A 23317-nucleotide genomic window follows, 5' to 3' on the forward strand; every position below is an offset into this window, starting at 1 on the left:
CAGAAAAGCCAAGACTGAATCATGGGTACAGAGAACAATACACAAATGAGAGGTTATTTTAATTGGCCCTTGTCAATAATCTAATCAACTTTTAAAAGATTCACACATGAGGAAAATGAAGCTCAAAGATGTAATAAACTTGCTGGGGTTATTCTACTTCTTTACTGTCACTAAGACAGGTCAAACTTCCATTTTTCTAATTCCAAGTCCAGTACTTTTCAGTATACTAACATGTCTAATTAGGTAGAAAGGTACTTCATTGAATCCTTTCCACCATTCTTTTCCCTCAAACAGTAATCAATACATGAACAATACATTGAATGCAGAGTTACTAAGTACCACATCGCAAGGATCAGAGCTTTTGTGCTTTGGTCTTTACTGTTCTTAAATATTGAGGAAACTCAGATCATAGTTGATGTTACAACAAAAGAGAAATCAGTAAAAAGCAGTTGCTAGCTGGATGTGGCAACTGAAGGCTGAAACAGAATTAAAAGTTTGATGCCAGATTGGGCAACTTGATGATACTAAAAAAAAAAAAAAAAAAAAAAAAGTGGCTGCTGAAAATGCATTTCACTTGGCTGGTTCTTCTAAGTATATAATTGGTATTAGTATTTGCATATTTTAGGGGGGATGGGAAAGGTACCTGGTTCGATTAACTTAGGAGTTTAACAAAACTTCTTAGGTAGAAATGATCATTAGTAGCACAAAATTAGAAATTCCTCCTTATGTTCTTAATTTGAATAATCTATTGTAGACACATTCTTATATATTTATATCTACTATTCTTCATATGAAAATTAGAGTTTTAGGATGTTAATAAAAATGCATACCGATCTGAGAAACTGCTAGAAAAATAGCACCAGCTTTATAGATCTCAATATCTGCACACTGCTTTCTAAGTTAAATTTTCTCATTCTTCAAAACTCTTCCCAGAAATTTCACATTTGAGAAAACATTTATATAGCATGTTCTTTTGACATATATCTTTAAAATATGAGTATTGAAGTATTTATCACTCACTCTAGTAACAAGTTAATAAAAATTCTTAATTTTTATAAAATTTTTATACCAGGAATTGAACTCAGGGGCACTCGACCACTGAGCCACATTCTTATTTTGTATTTTATTTTGAGACAGGGTCTCACGGAGTTGCTTAGCACCTCACGGTTGCTAAGGTTAGCTTTGAACTCGTGATATTCCCATCTCAGCCTCCTGAGTCACTGGGATTAGAGGTGTATGCCACCATGCCCGGCAATAAAATTATTTTATATGAACACCTAAAAAGGGCAAATGAGTTTTTATTTTTAATCTTCAGTCGTTTTTGTAATTAAATTACATTCGGATACTCAATTTCCTTTAATTGATAGTGATTTTAACATTTCTCTAAACAGGACACTGGAAATTTTAATGAACCAGCATTACTATAATGGCTTCTGCCAAACAACCACTTTGGTAAATTGCCTGTTAAAATTATGTATCAAGAGCTTTATATATTACAAAGAGCAAATAAAAAACAAAGAAATCATGAGACTTTACAAAAGAGCTTAGAAAAACAAGTTTTCTATTTATTTAAAAATAAGTTTATAGTTACTACATTGCAGGGACAGGAATTCTTACACATACATTCTAGTTTGTATAAAAGGATTCAAAGAATTATGCATCAAAACTAACATAGAAAGTGTCCACGTAACAGTAAAGAAAGTTCCAATCAATATGTACAAAAAGAAAGGGTACTGCTATTGTGGTGTGAGACTGCTATTTATAACATGATACTCCAGGTCTGGAAGGAAAAAAACCCAAAAACCTCAATAAAGCTAAATAATAATTTGTTTTTAACTCTGTTACTTATTACATACAACAGATTTGCTTGTGTTTAACATTGTTTTCTGTACAAAATAAGCATAATTTTAATTTGAAAATGTGTCAGTTTCAACCTTAACCCTCTAGGTCAGTTACTTTTTAAAAATTGAGCTACATTCTACACATGTCTAAATATCCTGTGACAGGATTAAACAGTTTTCTAAAAGATCTTTTTTATAAGACCTGTCTTCTTGCAGTTTTAATATGGTCCAAAAATGTAACTTTATTTTGTCTCATTTTACAGTCTATCATTGTGATAAACACACATTCTTAAGAGTAACCAGTATGTGTATGCATTTGTATGCATCTGCTTTATACACATGTGTACTACATACCATCTTGAACCTATTTTCTTATCTCCTTGAATGTAGAAACTCAGTCACACAATATTATGTATTTGGTTTGTGCCATATAAGGTTAATTTCCTGATAATTTTATCTGCATTAAAAAAGTATTCCAAAACAGCTATCAAAACTAAAAATATATATTTATAGCTCAGATTTTCTATTCACTTTTACTGTAGTGTGTATAAGGTTTATCGCTGGAGTGCTCAAAGTGGTACTTACAGTCTTCTGACTCAATGACCTCTTCCTGGGTACTGTACATAGTTCAAAATGACTTTTCATTTGGAGTGCTTTGCTAGTTAAGAAAATAGTTTCTTAGTAAATGTAATATTAATTTAGCGCAAATCACTTGGAAACAGGGAAAGTAAGCGGAAGTGCAAAGATGGAAGCAAGGAAAGTTATATTTTTCCCACTTTATTGGAAGATAAATTCTTACCTAAATAAAACTAAACCACTGCCTAACCTGTTATGTTAGAAACATTTTCTATGTAAATTGGGACCTGTAATCCACAGAAGATAAAGTAATTCCTCTATTATAACTTTTAAAATCATACACCTCCTGCATTTAACGTGAACATTTATAGCCCTTTAATCACTCAAGTACCTTGGTCCTTTCAACGTACTCAAAAATAAATTTCAGTCAACAAAAACCTTCAGAATAATGTTTTCTTTAGATAGAAAACTGAAAATCAAAATTATTTCCAGATTATACTTGAGAAAAATATATAGGCATCAATGAATACAATGGAATGTCAAAATTAAAGTAATACTTCTAACTGGAGAAACTACATTATGAATAATACTTTGTAACAGGTAAATGCTAATATCAAACAAGATAAAATGTCATTTCAATATACTTGTTAGATAATTTGCTACACTGCAGATAAGGGACAGTTTTAGATATTAACATACGTGCTGCATGAGGATCTTTTCTCTGCTCACTGTTTCTTAAACTTAATTCATTTCCAGGTGATACTTAATTCAGTCAATTCTATGTCTCAGATGTGACCTAAACAAGCTCACACATATTCTATGATTTTTCTAATTAAACTTAAGGAGGAAAGACAGTTTTGTAATAATGCCACCAGTCTGCAGTGAAGTTGGGCAATAAAAACAATGAAAATAAGGCCTCACTTAAGTCATAAAAAAAAATGGTTCAATGCTATAATAGCAGATTGCAAATAATAAAATTTAAGATGCTAAATATCCATTGCCAAAGGTTATAAGACTATCATTGGATTGAATATTTAAAACTACTCAGTGGTCACATTCAAATTTTGTAAGATTCATCTGGGGCTTGAGAATATTAGGGAAGAGAGAACATTTAGGCTTGGGTATTCATCAACATGTAAATTAATTTCCACATTCCATGCATGTAACAAATTATATTTCAGAAACTTGCAGCGAACTTGAGATTTTTATATTGCTCACCTATAAGACAAATGCTAATGTTTCATTCTGGCTTAGAAACAGTACATATATAACTTTACTGTCTTAAAGAGGGTATTTTTCCAAGTGGTAAAACAAAACAAAAACATGGCAATGACTTAAATTTCTTAATTCAATTTTTGCAATGTATAGAATCTAAATTATAAAAATATAAATATACCTGGTATTATCAATACATTTTTAAGTGTTTCTGTTACAAATAATCTGATCCAAGTCATTTTGCTTTACTAAGAAACCAGTGTATGAAAATGTCCAAATATGGCCAAATATACAGTATCTTTAGAATAGGTACAATACATTTACTTGTTATAGGAAAGATGGCAAATACTCATTTTTCTGCTCAAGAGTTGGAGCTAATCCATACACTATATAGAGGTACTCTAAGACTGTGTGCACTGTTTCTTTCTCTATACACCCCTCAAGACTATACACTTTTTTTTTTTTTTTTACAAAAATGGATTTTATAGTCTATCCTTTTTTTATAACACAATGCAGATAACATCAGGAAATTATATTTTCAAATAGATTGCCTTCAAAAACAACTAATTATTTTAACGCCTTAAATTTCAAACATACAATTTCAATAATGGTGTAACTGAAAGATTCATTTTTCTATATAACCAAGCCATCCATTTCTGCATTATGAAGAGTTTAACTACTGAATTTCAATTATATAGTTAAATATATCTGTTAGAAAAAAATAAATATACAAAAAACCTGAAAAATTTGAAATTATTATTCAACTGCAAAATCACAGCAATCCAGTCAAGATCTGGAAAATGGTTTACTTAATTTCACAGGAGGATTTCTGTACAAATTTCGTTACAAATGATCTAAAAAGCCAAAATGCATCACTTTTCATTCTTCTTCAAGACAGTCAAATGACAGTTAACATTTAACTTATCGGAAATAAGAATAATTATTATGTATTTTGCCAAGGTTCAATTAAAGACTTTATTTTTCTACATTAGGGTCATGCTGATACATATTTTTCCAATCCTTGCTTTTTAAAAATGTAGTATTTGAAAATTTTGGTTACATTTTTGTACCATATCAGTCCTCAGAAAATACTACATTCTTTAAACTTTTTTAAAAATGGACAATAATTTTTAAACAATAGAAATGGTATTTATGTTGGTTTTTAAGGTATAAAATAACTAACTGTACCATAAACAAATAAATAACTGCTTTCCTTTTCCATAGCAGTACATATAGTAATACATTCTCCTAAGTCATATAGTTATCATTTACAATAGACAACTTAATTTTACTAATGATGCAAAAAATAATAGAATACAAGGCACAATCATTAAATGGAGTTTTTCTTTAGGGTGTATATTGACATACCAGCGTGATAAGGATACCGTAAAAAGTGCAGAAAAAACACAATGTGCAATGAGACCACTGTATAAAACATGATTGCATAAAAAGTGATTTGGCCTATTTTAACCTTTAATAATTGAAAATAACCAATCTTCCCCTTAAAATTAAACTATAAAGTATGACATTTTAAAATTATTTTTATTCTACCACTATCTAAAAAATCCTGAAAAAAGGAATTTATACCTGGGTAATAGTATATAAGTATGTGTTTGTATATATATTTAATTATACCCATTTATCAATATATACACATACACACACAGACACATTTCTTTGTAAGTCATTTTAGCCTATCAGATATGTCTAAAGTTTAGAAATGACATTAATCCAGATCAACAAGTAAACATCAAATCCCATACCTTTTTTCCTGTATCTTCCTTGAATCCTTTAACCACTTAAAACATTTCTCTAAGACATCTCTGTCAAAGGACCCACCAGTGCATTATTTTCTACTATTAGTACCAAAAAAAGAATATATCTCAGCATAACTCTTTAATAATTTGCTCTTTAGAATATATATCCTTTCCAATATTGAAAAGTGTATGCTGTCCTGACAGTCAAAAAACAGGCTTTCCACTGCACTGATTCTCAGTCTTTGGCACAATAAACAGAGATTGAGAGACTGATATAAGAATCAAGGTCTGAAAAATTAGACAGTCAAATGTTTTCCAATGTGGATATGTTTCCTTTTCATCAGCACATTTTGAGTTTGGCAGAAATGGAATAAAGCAAAAGCCTTCTCTAGATATTTTGTAGTTGAATGTTCTGTAACTAAAATTAAACTTTTTAGGGAATCAAATGGTAGGAATTTTATCTTTAGAGGAAACACATTCCTTAAATTTACTGCTACTCTATGTAACATCTGTCTTCCTAGGGGCATGACCTCTGTATCAAGAAAAAAATGTAATCTTGCTTGATCAAAAATAATTCATTTTAATATGAAATGTTCTATCATTAGGAGTATTATGCTCCTTAAGAGTGTAGCAGAACTGTCTCTTTCATAAATAAATCAGGAATTCATTATAGGTCCTCAATTTCTTATGTTTCAAACAGTGAATGAAATGAATATGGAAATGTATAACCTATCTAAGGGCAATAAATAGCAAACATTTAAAATATATATGTATATATTTATATATATATATATATTCATTTAAAGAAGTGAAGTGTCTTCTAAGATTTTTTTTTTTTGCAAGTCAAATCATAACATTCCCTAATCCACCATAGCAGCAAGGAAGCAGAAGTGTTAGCTCTACTTATTCCTTAACTGTACCTGTTTTATAGATTTTGAAGTAAAATATTTTGGTTCAAGTTACCAACCAATTAAATTTGCTTTTGCTTTTTCAGTCAACTTTCGGACTCGTCCTCTACTAGAAGTTCCAAAAGTCAAAGAGGTGTCTTCAAACAATAGCTGCCTTTGCTCCTCTTCCGAGTCATCCTCATTATAGAAAGCTGTCCTTCGACCTTGGTTTCTAGTTCTCATATGGGGTTCAGAGCTCTTGAGCTCTTCAAACTCTTCTTCTTCATCTATAACAGGATCATCAGTCTTTTTTCGGTTACTTCTCCTTAGCATTTTAACATTTGCAGGAACTATAAGATCTGAATCTAGTTTTTGTGTTTTCATCTTCCTTTTGGGTTTTCTGCCTCCACGACTCTTTTTCTGTAACAAATCCTCCTTAACCATATTACTTTCAGAAAGAAAATTGCATGTTGAAGAAGGAACCACTTCATCTCTGATGGGATGCATGTTATTTTGCTCTGAATTTTCTGCCTTTGCGTACTGTAGCTTTTTGGGCTTTCTACCCCTTTTCTTGTGTATAATTTCACCACTATTGGTATTAACTTCTACCTTAGGTTTCCTTCCAGGTCCCCTCTTCACAAGTTTTGATGGCTGTCCTCCATGGCCATTTACTTGAATGGTTCCTGGTACAAGAGCATTGTTCTTACAATCTCCTACAAAGGAACAATAGCACATTTAATATATGGAATTGTTTTCTTTATTTGAACCTCAAACCAGTCAATAAGGTACACTTATATGTAATAACATGATCCAACAAAGAGCTAACAGCTGCAAAAGATTTTAATGGTTAGTGATAGCCTCTTGAGGGAAATAAAAGCTCAGAGCAAATAATAACTTAGACGATAGCTGGAATTAGCAAAGGTCTCTTATTTCTACTATCAGGTGTCAATATTTATAATAAATCACTATTAATGAGTATATGTACATATATTTTTGGTATTGGAAATTGAATGCAGGGGTGCTTTTCCACTGAGTTACATACCTGGTCCTTTTTATTTTGAGACAGGGTCTCACTAAATTGTTGGGGTTACAGGCATGAGCCACCATGAGCAGCTAAATATCTTAACTTCTGTACCATTCTTCCTTATACCTGATTATTTGTAATACTCAAAATTTTCATATAAATCAAACTGGGAACTCCAGTATTGCAATGCTAAAACCTAATCATTATATACATCTGATTTCTCTAGGATTCAGGACTAACATAAGCCAGGCCAATAAACCCTTTGAAATTTGGTTTAGAAAGTAATCAGATTAAAAAATGCAAACATTCACAGTCACTTGCTTATTCATTCAAACACTTATTATCCACCATATGCCAAATACAAGTTATTCAAGAATAAGTTAATTAAAAAAAAAGGAGCCCATATTCTTCTGTGGAAAAAGACAAATGAAAAATAATAATTTTATCAACATGTTAAGTATCACAATAGTAGTAAAGAGGATTTTCCAGAAACAAAGAAGAAAATGCTTGATTCTACCTAAAAAGAACACAGTAGGATTCCTGGAGATGATATTTCAAAACTTGAAAGGTAATAAATAGATCTTTAAAAAACTACAAGGAAAAAAGAAACTTCAAAGATGGGGGCAGGGGGAAGACAAAGGTGGTTTCAGATGGCTAGGACATAATTGGGAGAAATAACGTAAGGAAATCTGGAATTTGTTAAGCAAGAGCCAAGGAATGAAAAGTCTTGCTTAATAGTTGGGAAGGAAAAATTAAAATCTGATTCCATGTATTATTTGAGCAAAAATGATTTTAATTCTGTGTATGTGCATGTGCACACATGTGCTAAAGATCAGTGATCAGAAAGATTACTTTGGATGCAATGTGGAAGGTGGATTGGGTAAGAAAGAGCTAAAAAATGAAACAGAAAGACTAGCTAGGGAACCTAAGTAGTCTAAGTAAGAAATTATGTAGGCCCGCAATAAGGTCAAAAGTGAGAATGGATTTAAACTATGCAATAGGGGCAGAAACAACAAAAACTAAAGACTACTGAATAGATATGGATGCTGAAGAGAAGGCTAGGATGACTTCCTGATTATAAGCTTATGAAAACAGGAGATCTCAATGCCATTAATCAATATGAGGACATTTCACCAATAATATTAAATTGAGTGAGGTTTCTACAAAGAAACATTGAAGAAGAAATGTCTTAGTTTGGAAGTCATGAGACAAAATGCTTATTATTGGGTTGTCTGAGGTAAGGAATATATATCGTTTTAACATGCCATATGGTATATTGAGTTATTTTCTCCATCTTTCAAACATAAAACCTTTAGAAAAAAATTGCACTTCAAAAAAACTCAGCAGCTTAACTATAAGGAACTAACAGTTATATATTAAACTGGAAGCCTGATTGTAGTCAACCATAATGAATTATTAGAGGTTAGTGTACTGTATTTTTTGGGCTGGGATGGGTACTAGGGATGGAACCCAGGGGTACTTAACCACTGAGCCACATCCCCAGCCCTTTTTATGTTTTATTTTGAGACAGTGTCTTGCTAAATTGCTGAGGTTGGCTTTGAATTCATGACCCTCCTGCTGCAGCTTCCCAAGCTGCTGAGATTACAAGCATGTGTCAATGTGTCCGGTGAGTATATTATATTTTATAATCTATAACAATCAAAATTTTTTTTTAGAAAAGTAAAGAATGTTTCAATAGGTTAACTAAATATACTTTAAACTCTGAGGATCTATTTCTTTAGATTTTGTAATATTCAGAAATATTAAAAGTCTTTTATTCTAGAATGTATTATTATTTCCATATGTTTAAAAAAATTTAATGACAAATAGTTTGCCTTTGACATAAAACTGCAAATCAAAGGGTGTCTTACTATATTTATCAACTAATAAAGACTATATGATTTTTAAGCAGGCAATCAAAAAGTAGATAAAAAGAATAAATCCAACCACACCAAAAAAAAAAAAAAAAATCATTTGTAAGAAAGATCTACTATACTCAAAAGGATACAAGTAACATCTTACCTTGCTCAGTGACAGATGATGACTTTGAAAGAGTGGATGCCTTTGAGAGTACAGATGATTTCATTTTACGTTTGACGGGTTTTTCCCTTTCCACGTTTTCTTTTGCAGTATTATTCCTAGTGCCAGGACTAAAAGTGGATTGACCAGGACTCGAAAGAGTATTCAAGGTTTTGGAATGTTTCACAGAATTTTCTAGTACTAAAACACACACAGAGAAGATTAAAAAAGTTTGGGACCGTGTCTAATAGATTTGCTTAAATTATTCAAAGGATCAAAACTTAAGGGATACTTAAAAATTTCCTCAGAAAATCTACTTTCTCTCTCTCTTTTCTTTCCCCCAATGCTAAGGATCCAACCCAGATCCTTTTGCTTCAGGTCAAATGCTCTAACTCTGAACTACAACTCCAGTCCAAGAAACCTACTTTCTAATAAGAAAAAGGCATACCCAAGGAGACAATCTTAAAAGTTGCAGCCTCTTTAGAAGCTGCAGTTCAAGATTATGAAAGCAAGCCTCGGCAAACTGCTAGCACGTCTATGTCCTAGAATTTAACTTCAGGCAGTTTGGGTCAGTTTGTTGTTATTATTGAGCATTATTCTACATTGATATTCCTACACATCAATTTTCTTTTTCTTATTAAAAACTTTTTTTTTTTAAATGGAGAAAACAATAAAGCCAGTAAAAGACAATAGCATCTGCAGGAAATTATCCAAACCCACTGCAAAGTAAAAATCTTTAAAAAAATCATCATACACCCTTCAATTTAGAAACTGTCTTACTTGTTTTCCCTGGCACTGCAGATGTATTAGCTTTTGGAATAAAATTCTTTGCAGCTGATGAAGTAGATGGTTGCTCAGTAGTGATAACTGGATCTATAATTACTCGGTTGCTTCTGGTTCGAACCACAGAACTGGATTCTGCTTTACCATTTATCTGAGCAGCATTATGCCTTGGTGGTACTGATCGTGTAGGTGTAGAGAATGGAGAGGTAGAGATTTCTGACTTTAACTGGGGTTTTACAATCCTTTTCTTCCTTTCAGGGCTGTAAGTAAGATCACATTGTTCATCATTCTTAACAGCTCTATGAGTGAATAAAATAGTTTTATAATACTGTTGGATTCAATATTTGTACTATTATGAAATATGTTAAAATATGAGATTTGTAGTGGATTTCATATGGTTGTGAGCCTTTGAAAAGTGAATATTTAGTGAAGGATTGCCATAAATGCTACAGTTATATGACAGAAAGCATGATGCCATCACTACCCTAAAAATGCTGTTTTACTGTATAGATTTAGCAGTTTGAATTTAAGCACTTACACTAGTAAAGCTTTAGTTTAAAAGATTAAAAATCCTCCACATCATAGGAACTTGCATGTCAAATATATCATTCTGCAATATAGGGAATAGTAAAGGAAGTATTAAAAAAACACCAAATTCTATCATTTAGATGACAAAGTTATAGATTACTTAATGCCACTGAAAAGAAATTAAATACCTTGATGCAGCACTACTGGAAATAGAACTACTTCTGTTTCTTTTCTTCCTCCTCTTGGTTATAGTATTTCTTTTATGAAAACGCAGAGCAGACTTATAATCTGATAAAACTGAACTAATATGTTCTTCAAAGAAAGCAGATAGGCGCAAACTCATGCTGTAAATCTATGGGGAAAAAAAACAACCCACAACACTGTGTTCAAACACTCTGTAAAGGAAAATGCCCATTTAGTGAATTTTGTAACTTAAATATTTTTCTAGTAAATTTTATCCATATTTAAATATTGCTTTTATATTACTTTTCCAATCTTTATTGAGGTAAAGTAAACTAAAAAATTTTCACCATTAATTTTGTGTTTGTATTAGAAATTTCCCAAGATTTGAGATTCTTAAAAGTTCTACTCTGAATTCAGATGGTGCATACTGACAAAACTACTCATTATTAACTTTATCATATCAAAACCATGCCTGAGGGTTTGAATTCATTTTCCATTGCTACCTAGATTTAGCATCTACTCCTTCTCATTACACTGTCATGTATCATTCTTTGGAAAAAGAACAGTAGATGATATTAATCATACTACTTCAAGAAAAATAGCCATCAGTGTTACTTCATAGAGGAACTAAGGAGTAGCAGGACACTATTAAGAACTCAACAGTCAGAATGACAGCTATTAAGAATACAAACAATAAGTGTTGGTGAGGATGTGAGGAACAAAGGACACTCAAACATTGCTGGTAGGTCTGCAAAATGGTGCAGCCAGTATGGAAAGCAGTATGGAGATTCCTTGGAAAGCTGAGAATGGAACCACCATTTGACCCAGGTATCCCACTCCTCTCAGTCTATACCCAAAGGACTTAAAAACAGCTTACTACAGGGATCAGCCACATCAATGTTTATAGCAGCACAATTCATAATAGCTAAACTGTGGAACCAACCTAGATGACCTTAAGTAGATGAATGGATAAAGAAAATGTGGTATACATACACAATGGAATATTATTTAACATTAAAAGAGAATAAAATCATGGCAATTGCTAATGTATGGAGTTGGAGAATATAATGCTAAATGAAGTTAGCCAATCCCACAAAACCAAATGCCAAATGTTTTCTCTGATTTAAGGATGCTGATTCATAATGTGGTGGTGGTGTGGGGGGCATGGGAGGATTAGATGAACTCTAGAAAAGCCAAAGGGGAGGGATGGGTAAGGAAGGGAAATGAGGATAGGAAAGACGGTGGAATGAGACGGACATCATTATGCTAAGCACATGTGTGAAGGCACGAATGGTTTGACTCTACTAGGTGTATAACCAGAGATATGAAAAATTGTTCTCTATATGGGTAATATGAATTGCAATGCATTCTGCTGTCATATATAACAAGTTAAAATTTTAAAAAAGAGAACAATAGAAAGTTAATTTTACTCTATTTTAAAAAAAAAGGCAACATTTGGCTACTTAACATACTTTTCCTTTAGATAAACATAAAGCAAATAAAATTAAATACCCTTGATCTTTTGCTTGGTGTATACGCTTTGGAATTACTAAAAATAAGTCTGACATCTTTACATAACTCCATTGGTGACTCATAATTCCCAGCTTCTAAGGTTTCTCTAACAGTAGCAAAATCCATTGGAGTGTCGATGATGTCCCTGTAGTCCTAGGAGAGAGAAGACAGGCAGTATTATTATTACCACAAAGCATTATTTTCAGTACAAGGATTCACACAGGCATTTCATGATGAATAGAAGCTCTAGAACTATTAATAATTGCTCTTGTTTTTTTAAAAAAGCCCCAAAATATAAAATTTAAATGCTGTTGACTCACTGAAACACAACTATTAAATTATAACTGATAAAACATCAACAATGAAAGTAAGGTAATATTCCATTGATGTGAAGGCTGAAGTTCTAATAATGTCAAGTTCAGTACAATAATTGGGAACTTTGAAGTAATCAAGAAGTATGAATGTAAATAGTTCTCACAAAGTGTGCTTGATTCCATATAGGAGTACCAAATTGCTCGAGGTGTCTATTTTCCCAATTGTATGTAAAATAAGGCAAAAGCCTGAAAGCAATAAATGAGGCAAGTGAAAGCAGAAGAGCAACAGATAATGATCACAATATGGTGTAAGATTATAACATTATCAAAATAGGATATATTTTACAAAGGACAAAAAGCATTGCATCTTTTCAATAGCCTTGAAGATTTAACTACTTTTTTTGAAGTATAACAATTATATTTTGTATAATCAAGTTTAAAGTATGATAATATATTTGATCATAAAATAAAGAAAGTGCAATGTAAGATGAAATTATTACGTTTATAAATTTTTTATTTTTTCCTATCCAACATATATGCTTATTTCCTTTTTAAAATTACACTAGCTAGTATTACCACTACTATGTTGAACACAATAGTTAAAATGCTTTCAATCTTAAAACAGGAGAAACACAGTTTTTTACTGTTATGCACAGTGTTAGCTATGGGCTTTTTTAATAGATGGTCTTTATTGCCTTGTGAATGTACCCCTTTGTTTTTAGTTTTCTTACTTTGTATCATGAAGGGTGCGACATGTTTTTAAAATAATTCGTTTTTGTCTATTGACATCTAATTCATCACAGGATCAATTTTATTGCTATAATGTCTGTATTTTGGCATCTGGTGGCCTTATCGACCTGGCGGGGGGCCGGGGGGGGGGGGGGCTCTTCCAGGGCTAGCCAATTCTTTTCTTTTGTACTGGGGACTAAACCCAGGGGTGTTTTACCAGTGAGCTATAAAAGATACTAAAGGGTAAAACTGAGAACATGCAAACCAACCTGAATATAGTGTTCCAACTATCACCTTTTCCAATTCTCAAACTTCAGGTCAACATTTCTACTGCCCTTCAATTATCCTAAGGCCAAGACTAGATAACTAGAGACCACCTGTATACTCCAGAGCCCACAGGGCTGGGGTTATAGCTCAGTGGTAGAGCACCTCTGGCTTGTTTACTCTGACTTGCTTTGCCTTTCCCACAGAAATCCCCAACAAAAGGTTCCTAAGTTTTTTCATAGCTCTTGCCTTCTGCCACCTAACCAAAACCTGGTGCTTTCCCTGTGGTATAGGGTGACCCCGACCTTCTCTGGGACAAGGACAATAACCTTCTTCCTTCCAAGCTTGTTTTTAGTTGCTTTTATGGACATAGTGATTTTACTACACCCTATCTTAAATGTCCTTTTTTTTTTAGGATAAGCATGAAATTTTGTCAAATGCCTTTTCTGTTATTAATTGATATCATGTGGTTTTTCTTCTTTAGCTTGTTAAAATGACAGATTACACCACCTGCTTCCTGAATACTGAACTAACTTTAATCTCTGGATAAATATTACTTGGTCACAGTATATAATCACTTTTTAAATTCCTGAGTTCTATTTGCTGTTATTAAGAGTTTTTGCATTTTATTCCTTTGAACTATTTTTGTCTGGTTTTGATAATACTGGAATTACAGAATGAGTTAGGACATGCTCATTCTATTTTATCTTCTGGAAGAAATTGTGAAGAATTTTATTAATTCTTCTTTAAAATATGTGGTAGAATTTTTCAGTGAAGTCATCTGGAACTAATGATTTGTTTTTGAAATTTTTGAACTGCAAGTTAAATTTCCTGCTGGATATGGTGGCACACAACTATAACTCAGGAGGCTGAAGCAGGAGGATGCCAAGTTCAAAGGCCAACCTGTCTCAAAAAATAAAAAAGGCTGGGGATGTAGTTCAGTGGAAGAGCACTTTAGGGTTCAATTCCTAGAATCACCCCACCACCCAAAACCCAACCAACCACCAAAAAAACCCAAGTTAAACATCCTAATCGTTATAGGGCTACTCAAAATTATTATTTTATATTGAATGAGTTGTGGTAGTTTTTAAGTATTAGTCCATTTCATCTAAGTTGTCAAATTTGTTTGTAGTTTAAATGTTTCCTTTATTATCCTTTTGATATGTGCAACATTTATGATTATATCCCCAATACTAGCAATTTGTATCTTCTCTTAGCTTCATAAATCATGTTTAGGAGAGGGAAGAAGGTCCTGTTATGTTCCCCAGGCTGGATTAGAACTCCTGGGCTCAATTAATCCTGATGCTTCAGCCTCCTGAGTAGGTCAAACTACAGACAGGCACATGCCACTGCACCTGATGTTAGCTTTGGAAATCTTAATAAAGGTATATCAATTTTTATTGATCTTTTCAAAGAACAAGCTTATGGTTTCATGGATATTTTTCTTTTAGTTTTTGAGTTTCACTGATTTCAGGTCCATTATTTCCCTTTTGCTTACTTTTGGTCTATTTTAATATTCTTTTTCTAGATTCTTAAATAAGAAGCAGATTCCAGACTTCCTATGTATTCTTCAGTATACATTTAGTGCTATAAATTTTCCTGTATTGCTTTAACTGTATACCACAAATTTTGATATGTTGTATTCATTTTTATGGAGTTACGTAATTTTTTAAAAATTCCCCGGAGAACTGTTTTATCCATGGATTATTTAGAAGTGCTTTGTTCAGTTAGTAAGTGCTTGGAGAATTTCCTGTTAATTATTTCTAGTTTGATTTCACTGTGGTTGGAGACACACTGTACCATTTCAATGAAGTTTGTCATTTTACTTTTGTATTCTCTTTGTTCTACCTTTTTTGTCTTTTACTTTTCCCCAACCTTCTTGTGTGTTACCTGAACAAGTTTTAGAATTCCCATTTTGATTTACTTCTAGTGTTTTTGCCTGTATCTCTTTGAACAGCTTTTTAAAATGGTTATTCTAGGTATTTTAAATACATTTTGGTATATATATATATACACCAAAGACTACTGGCATCAAAATTTTACCAGTTCAAGTGAAGTAGAGAAACCTCCCCATTCGCCTATGTTCCTTTTTCTTTTTTTTTGAAAGATAATTTTTTTTTTTAATATTTATTTTTTAGTCTTCGGTGGACACAGCATCTTTGTTTGTATGTGGTGCTGAGGATCGAACCCAGGCCACATGCATGCCAGGTGAGCGCGCTACCACTTGAGCCACATCCCCAGCCCCTTCCTTTTTCTTTTCATTTATGATGTAACTGTCTTAAATATTTCTACATACACCAAGAATCATAATAGATGCTATAATTTTTAAATGTAACTTTCAAAATTATATTTAATTAAAGTAAAAGCACATTTTACCAGTTTTAGTGTAATATAGAAAATTATCCATCCCTTATTTTTTGATCTTCAAGTTCACAGATTCTCTTCTGTTTTCTCCTGTAATTAATATTATTATTTTCATTTAGTTTTTTTTTAATATTTTTTTACTTGTCAATGGACTTTATTTGTGGTGCTGAGAATCGAACCCAGTGCCTCACACAAGCTAGGCAAGCGTTCCACCACTGAACCACAACCCCAGATCTCATTTAGTTCTGAACTTTGTTGAGACTATTTTTTGTTTCAAGTATGATTTTTACTACTCAAATATTTTCATAATGCTACTTAATGATTGACTTTTTTCATTCAACTGGGTTGATATTGTGCTAGGTCTTGGAATAAATGATTTTTTTATAAAACCTGCATATTTTGGGTATAAAAATGATTCTTTAAAAAAGCTTGTATTTTAGTTGGTGGCCTCCTCTGTGTGCTGCTGACAGAGGGAGGAGAGGGAATATTGCCTTGAAAGTCAGGTTCTAGTGAAGAGGATTTCCTTGTTACTGCTAGGAAAGGATAGGAGCACATACTCCTTCATAGACTTTCACTGATAACACCTAGGTTGTAATGCCTTGTTACTGTTCCCTACAGGGCCTCCACCCACACTATGGGTAATGAAAGGCCTAACTCTCCATTAGACCTCTACTGACACTATCATAATGAAGAAGAGGAAAGGTACCTCATTATTGCCAGAGGGGTGGAACTTTCTATTTCCCTTATAGTCTCCACTGGTATCTGAAGGAGGAAAAAAAGGTGGCCTCTCCACTAATCTTTGATAATGGGAAAGGTATAAGGGGCACAGTTATTTTTCTGTTATTTGGCTGAAGTACAGCAGTATGTATCAGTTTTCTGTATTGCTAGTCTGGCCCTTTGCTGATTCTTCTAGAGAAAAAAAGATAGAGCTAACTGAGGGACCTTTATCATCAGTGTTTATTAGCATTTTTAGGTTAATAGCTTCTCCAATATCTTGAGTGGGATATATATAATGAGAAAGCAAAACCCAGGAGAACGCACTATTCAGTTGGTCCTGAGAGCCCAGTCTATCTACTTTGTCTCCACCTTTCAGAATCTAGTTTTATATCTGATGTCTACAAATTTTTAGTATGAGGTATTAAAAAAAAGGTCTACAACATCTTCAGCAAAGTCTAACTACACTGCGTTTGACCAAATTATTCACCTATAACTGGCGAAAGACAAAAAGAAAAAAAGTGGGGGGGGGGCCTGTTTTATCAAAATACAGGAAAGATCACTAGAGTAGACAAAGAGGATTGGGGATTGAAGGGGAGGAAGAAGAGATGGAAAAAGGGCAAAAGAATGGAATGAATCTGACCAAACTTTCATATATACATACATGAATATAGCACAGTGAATTCCAACATCAAGTATATCCACAAGGCACTAATTAAAAAAAAAAAAAAAGCCACAAATGTATTTCAGAAAGATCAGTAGAGCCAGGGGAGTAGAGGGAGAGAGGAGATAAGTTCTGGGGACTGAGTAAGAGCAAGTTATATTCCATGCTTTTGTGATTATGTCATAATGTATCCTAATGTTATATATAACTAAAAAGGATAAAAAAAAACCAGATAATGAAATCAGATGATACCACATCTAGGTATGATGTCTTATAAATCAATTTATATTTTCACTTGAAATCATGCATGTTATTTGAACTATACAATCTTTAATAACTTGTTAAAGGAATAAAAATCACTAAGCTAAATTTGGATTGCTATGACGGCTTGAAAAAATAAATATTTAGATCATACATTGGCATAACTTAAAAAAAGAATATATAACATGCCACCTTACATTTGTATATAATGCTTCACTGTTTGAAAACTATATATATATATGTATTCTCATTTCTTCTCTATAACCCTATAACAAAGTTTTATTATTTGTTTCCTAGCTATGCTAAATTCTTGAAATTAGTGTGTGAAAGAGAAAAATTAGTAAAAATAATATACAGATGGGAGATATGTGATTTGCTCAAAGATAAAAAACTAGAAAGAGCAAAGCCAAGACTATAATATAATTCTTTAGATACTTAAAAGTCAGGGCTCTTTCCATTTTATTACACTATTTAACTTAGCTTTTCTATATAACCAAATGGATAATAAGAACATGCGTGAAATAATGAAGAAATAAATTATAGGCATATAAATAACCCGCTATTATATATAAGATATGTAGCAAACTAAAAGTACAGATAATATTTTCAAAAATAACTTACTGGATATTCAAGGAGATCTACTGGCTGTCTAAAAGGCTCTGAATCTTCACACTGAAATATGAGATTTAACAATTCCTGACATTGTTTCTTCCATGCTTGAATATCATAAGACTGAGCTCTGTTACGTAATCTTCTTCTAGGCTGATGGTCCTGAAATGAAAATATTCAAGTATATTAATAAAACAGCACTTATACAATACAAATTGTACACCATTCCTACTACCCCATGCTGGGTATTGATTCCAGGGCCTGGGACATGCTAGGCAAGTATTTTACTACTGAGCTACATCTCCAGCCCTTTTTATTTCTGAGAAAAGATCTCCCTAAATTGCCCAGACTGGCCTCAAACTTTTGATTCTCCTGCTTCAACCTCTAGAGTATATGAAGACATAGGCATGTTCCACATCATGTGATTTAATTTTGAATTTTTTAATGAAGTCTTACATAATTAGGTACAGGTTGATTATCCCTTACTTGAAACGCTTGGGTCCTGAAGTGTTTTGGATTTGGGATTAATTGCAGACTTCACTGGTTAGGCATTCCTGATCCAAAAATCTGGAAACCAAATGCTCCAAAATATGAAAGTTTTTAAGCATCCATGGAGCATTATGAGTTTTGTATTCAAATTACGAATGTTCAATTTATAACATACCGTAATACAAACAACAACAACAAAAAAATCCATAGCATCCAATAGTTCTGAAAAACGTTAGGACTGATTTGAAAGTAATACTTAATCTGCCTTTAAGACTGCTAAAAAATTAATAATAAGCTCTTAATGCATTTTTAATTCATATAAAGTACCTCTGCAAAAAACAAAAATTAATTACCTTCCTTTTTCGGGTAGAAGTTCCTGGCACATCAGCATCTTTCTCTTCTTCCTTTGAAGCCAGAATAAATCAAATTTATAAAACATTTTAGGTTTCATTACACTCAATAGTGTATTTAGAAATTATTTCCTTTATACTTTAAAAAACTCAATATATACGCTGGGGTAATTTAATGACCCATTAAAAAGTCTCCCTTTTGTAATTTTAACAATAAAATACTGAATACCATTTTATTAAAAAGTTAACAATAGTACTGAGCAAACAATAATTTTCAGAACAGTTTTTACTTGAAAACTGTAATATGTATGTATGTAAATTTCTTTTTTATATAAGTAGTAATCATAATATTACATACCTCAGAGTCAGACAAAACCTTCTTCTTCATTGAATTATAAAGTGGAATTATGTTATAACAAGTTTGATCCCTAAATAGCAAGAAAATGTTAATAAGTAAGACTAAAGTCATGAGTTTTTTTTTTCCTTTGTTCTTAAAACCAGATTTTAAGGGTAAAATTGAGGCTAAAGCATTTCTGCATTTGTTGACATGGATACCCAAGACACACACAATATACCCTGTGTCATCCTTACCCCTGGATTATTTAATTGTGTCAAACCCAATTTTTGACTCCCGAATGAATTTGCTAAGGTTGCTGCTATGCCTGGAATGCTTCAAGGTAAAACTAATACACCCCATATCTTCTCATTCCTTTATTCATTCTTAAATGGAGACATTCCATAAATTTTTGTCCTTAGTCATTTTGACACCATCACCTAAAATTCATTGTTTAAACCTAATTGTCACTCCCCAATCTCTTCCTCTTTTAATTTTCTTTTTTTTTTTTTTAAACAGCACACCATTCTAACAGTAATGAAAATCTTGGATTTTCACTATTTGTCCCTTGCTTTCTCAAAACCCAAAGAGCAGTCCAAACAGAATTCTATTCTCAAAAATATCTTGGTATCTATCCTTTTCTCACTTCCACAAATTATGCCCTTATCACCTTCTCTTTGGTATAAGCCAATGTGCTATTTATGCTTTTTGTCTCTTTTCTATATTTTAGAAGTCTAGTTCCTCTTGTAATCCTAGAGGCTCAGGAGGCTGGGGCAGGAGGATCGTGTGCTCAAAGCCAGCCTTAGCATTTTAGCAAGCCTTAAGCAACTCAGTGAGACCCCACTTCTAAATAAAATATTTTAAAAAGGGGATGTGGCTCAGTAGTTAAGTGTCCCTCGGTTCAATCCCCAGCACTAAAATAAATACTTAAATAAAAAGTAAATAAAAGTCTTGTTCCTCAGGTTGGCACTTAATGCCCACCATGCTCTGTCCCCAACTTAGCACTATATTCCTACAAGTTCTACTCCTATACTGTCTACTTCACCAACTAATATTCCTCTTAATAATGCTTTACTTTCCTACCTTAGGCTACTGCTTAACTCTGGAATGGCTTTCTTTTCATCTAATTTATCCTGAATACATCAGTTATCTACCTTGTTCATAACATCTTCTTAAATACTTCTGTGTATTTGAATCTCCACTTTCAAAACTAGAAGTGACCTGTCCTCATGTAAACTTTCACACAATTCTTTTGTTATTTATCGCAGTATTCCTTATGTTATTTCAATTTCATGTTTACTGGCCTATGAAACTGTATTAAAAGGGTAAAAATATGATTATTTCTATCTCCAAGTACATATTAGTTTGTATGCATTGAGAGCATGAAATTTTGCCAAGTAACTCAATTAAAAAATACCATGATCAAAATTTCAAAGAATAATTTACATTTTCAAAATTACTGTCAGCTAAAAATGTTTTTTAACAAATTAAACATGTACCAGGTATTTATTTTTTAAATACATACATATAAATGCTTGAAATATTACCTTAATTTGAATTTCAAAATCTGAAAGAAATGCATTTTCAGACTATTTAAAATGTAAAAACAATTTTCATCTAAATTACTTCACTGAGACATGAATATTTTATATCATGTGATTCTGTGAATTCATCTCTGAAAAGAGATGTATATACATATGCTTATAACACTTTTAAAATTACAAAGAGTTCTCTAGAATTAACTAATGTTTGATTACTAAATTCACTGAAAAAGAGCAAAAGCATAGCAATAAAGTCCCTAAAACCATTTGGAAAGGAAGAGTTCTTAGAGAATAATGTAGAGGAAGGACACAGAGTTTATCTTGCTAATTGTTTTTGTTTTGTTTTTCCCTTATACCTACCTGCATTTCTTAGCAAAAAAAAAAAAAAAAAAAAGCACAACACAACACACAAAACAAATATTCCCAGGAAAAAAGATCCTAAGATTACGTTAAAAAAAGAGAATGAAGCTGGAAAAATTAAGGAAAAAAGCCTGAATAATCCCCTTAGATAAAAGTGGAAGCTGATAATACCTGAATTAAGGTATTTAAATACACTGTTACCTCTTCTTAACCTAAGGGAGGAGGGGGAAATCTAATATAATATATATTAATATAAATAGTAAATTCAATAGAAAATTAGAACAATCTTTTGCACCAAAACATGATTCATGCCTCTGGCTTCAATTTAGAAGGCTCAATTCATTTTATGGCTATATAAAATCCACAAAATAAGGAAGGAAAGGTAGTACTTTTGCCTTAAACTATAATTATTACTCCTGTTATAGAATCAATACACAAGGAAATAAACCTAATTGAGGAAAAAGACTTTTGAAAATTCAGTATCTGACTGGATTACCTAAATATCTGTTAATAATCTTGTATATATATGGGCTGGGGATGTGGCTCAAGCGGTAACATGCTCGCCTGGCATGTGTGGGGTGCTGGGTTCCATCCTCAGCACCACATAAAAATAAAGATGTTGTGTCCACTAAACGTTTTTAGTGCACTTCCTTTACATTATAATTTTTTTCTTAGTACACAGGCTTTGTATTTTGAGGAACTACATGTGACAGCATTATACATGTAGAAAATTATTGTATTTTACAGTCTGACATTTTACATTTTAAAAGCCATTAATCATAGCTATTATAATTAAATATGAATAAGTAACTCACTTTACAAAATGTAGAAGAAGATCAGTCACAAATTTGGCAGATTTCACAATTGGGCTTCCCGGCTCATTAAATGTTCGTGTGTTATGCTCTATATATCGAACTTCCCACATCAGGGAAGAAACTCGCCTTTAAAAAAACAAAATATGTGTCTTAACCTCATATTTAGAAATATGTATACACAATTTAAAACTAAGACATTCTAACTTCTGAATTTCAGTCTTAATCCAATTACATTCACACCTTAAATAGCTATTTTCAAAAAGCACAATCCCATTTGTTTTAGAGGATAAAAAAGAGGAGTGACATTATCTATCTATAAAGAAAATGTCTAGAACTGGACACTAGACTATTAACAATGCCTACTTTTCAGCGGGGGAAATGTCTATAGGGGAAGAGGTAGGAGTAGATCCAGAGAAACAAGTTCTTAGTTTTTGCTTTACATATTTCTGTCATGTATGGCACCTTTAAAATAAATAAATAAATAAATAAATACCTCTAACTTGTGTATATAAAAGGAAACAATCTTAATCTAATTATAGAGCTAGTAATCAAATGACATGTAAAAACGAGAAGGTAATCAATAGCCTGCTTAAGAGATAAAAAACATAAAAACATGAGTGTGTTACAAGAAAACTGAGAATTATTTTCTAAACATTCTATTGACAATGCTAAATTGTTCTGGTGCTTTGTAATTTTATTTCTGAAAGTAAAGAAAAAAAATCAACCTCTGAGAATATCATCCAATTGTGGCCTGAATTAATAAAGAATACATTTAAAAAGTTACATATAATTGTGGATATAGAAGCATATAGAGAAAATGTACATTTCAAGTTGATTCACAAGGCTCATTCTAATAAAAGAATCACAGACATCTTCAGTGTACCACATAGAAAACTGTAAAATAGGGCACTAGATTATTACTAGCAGGGTAAACTACTATTACTAGTAGTTTCACAGACACTGAAAAAATCAGAAAAGAAAAACACAAACTTTAAGAAGAGGGTAAAAAAATTTTAAGGTGTGAAATACAACATGAAGGCATCACTATATTACATAAGAACACAACTCAAGTTTACAACTATATTATCAGGTTAAAAAATAGGTGATTTCTAATTTATGTATGTATCAAGTTTCAAACTGGCTAATGCAAAAAAAAGTCTATGTAAGCTATAATGTACATTGAA

General features: G+C 32.2%; 1 protein-coding gene across 2 annotated transcripts in view; it reads right to left on the reverse strand.

The window, feature by feature from the left end:
• Positions 1 to 1544: 1544 nt before the first annotated feature.
• The window catches only part of PHIP (PHIP subunit of CUL4-Ring ligase complex), a 138684-nt gene continuing 116911 nt past the window's right edge, over positions 1545 to 23317 (reverse strand). Inside the window, exons 32-40 of one of the 2 annotated variants that reach the window (XM_081294677.1) lie at positions 22134 to 22259; positions 19442 to 19511; positions 19087 to 19137; positions 18257 to 18406; positions 12326 to 12478; positions 10819 to 10982; positions 10100 to 10362; positions 9323 to 9520; positions 1545 to 6989 (exon numbers count right to left, since the gene is read on the reverse strand). In XM_081294677.1, coding sequence (XP_081150803.1) covers positions 6349 to 6989; positions 9323 to 9520; positions 10100 to 10362; positions 10819 to 10982; positions 12326 to 12478; positions 18257 to 18406; positions 19087 to 19137; positions 19442 to 19511; positions 22134 to 22259 — 1816 coding nt within the window. In that variant the 3' untranslated portion in view covers positions 1545 to 6348. Of the gene's footprint in view, positions 6990 to 9322; positions 9521 to 10099; positions 10363 to 10640; positions 10713 to 10818; positions 10983 to 12325; positions 12479 to 18256; positions 18407 to 19086; positions 19138 to 19441; positions 19512 to 22133; positions 22260 to 23317 lie in introns of those variants that run through there. The other variant, XM_081294678.1, reaches the window with a different exon arrangement.

Source organism: Spermophilus citellus (assembly GCF_964194105.1).
Source record: "Spermophilus citellus genome assembly, chromosome: 5".
Taxonomy (NCBI): Eukaryota; Metazoa; Chordata; class Mammalia; order Rodentia; family Sciuridae; genus Spermophilus; species Spermophilus citellus.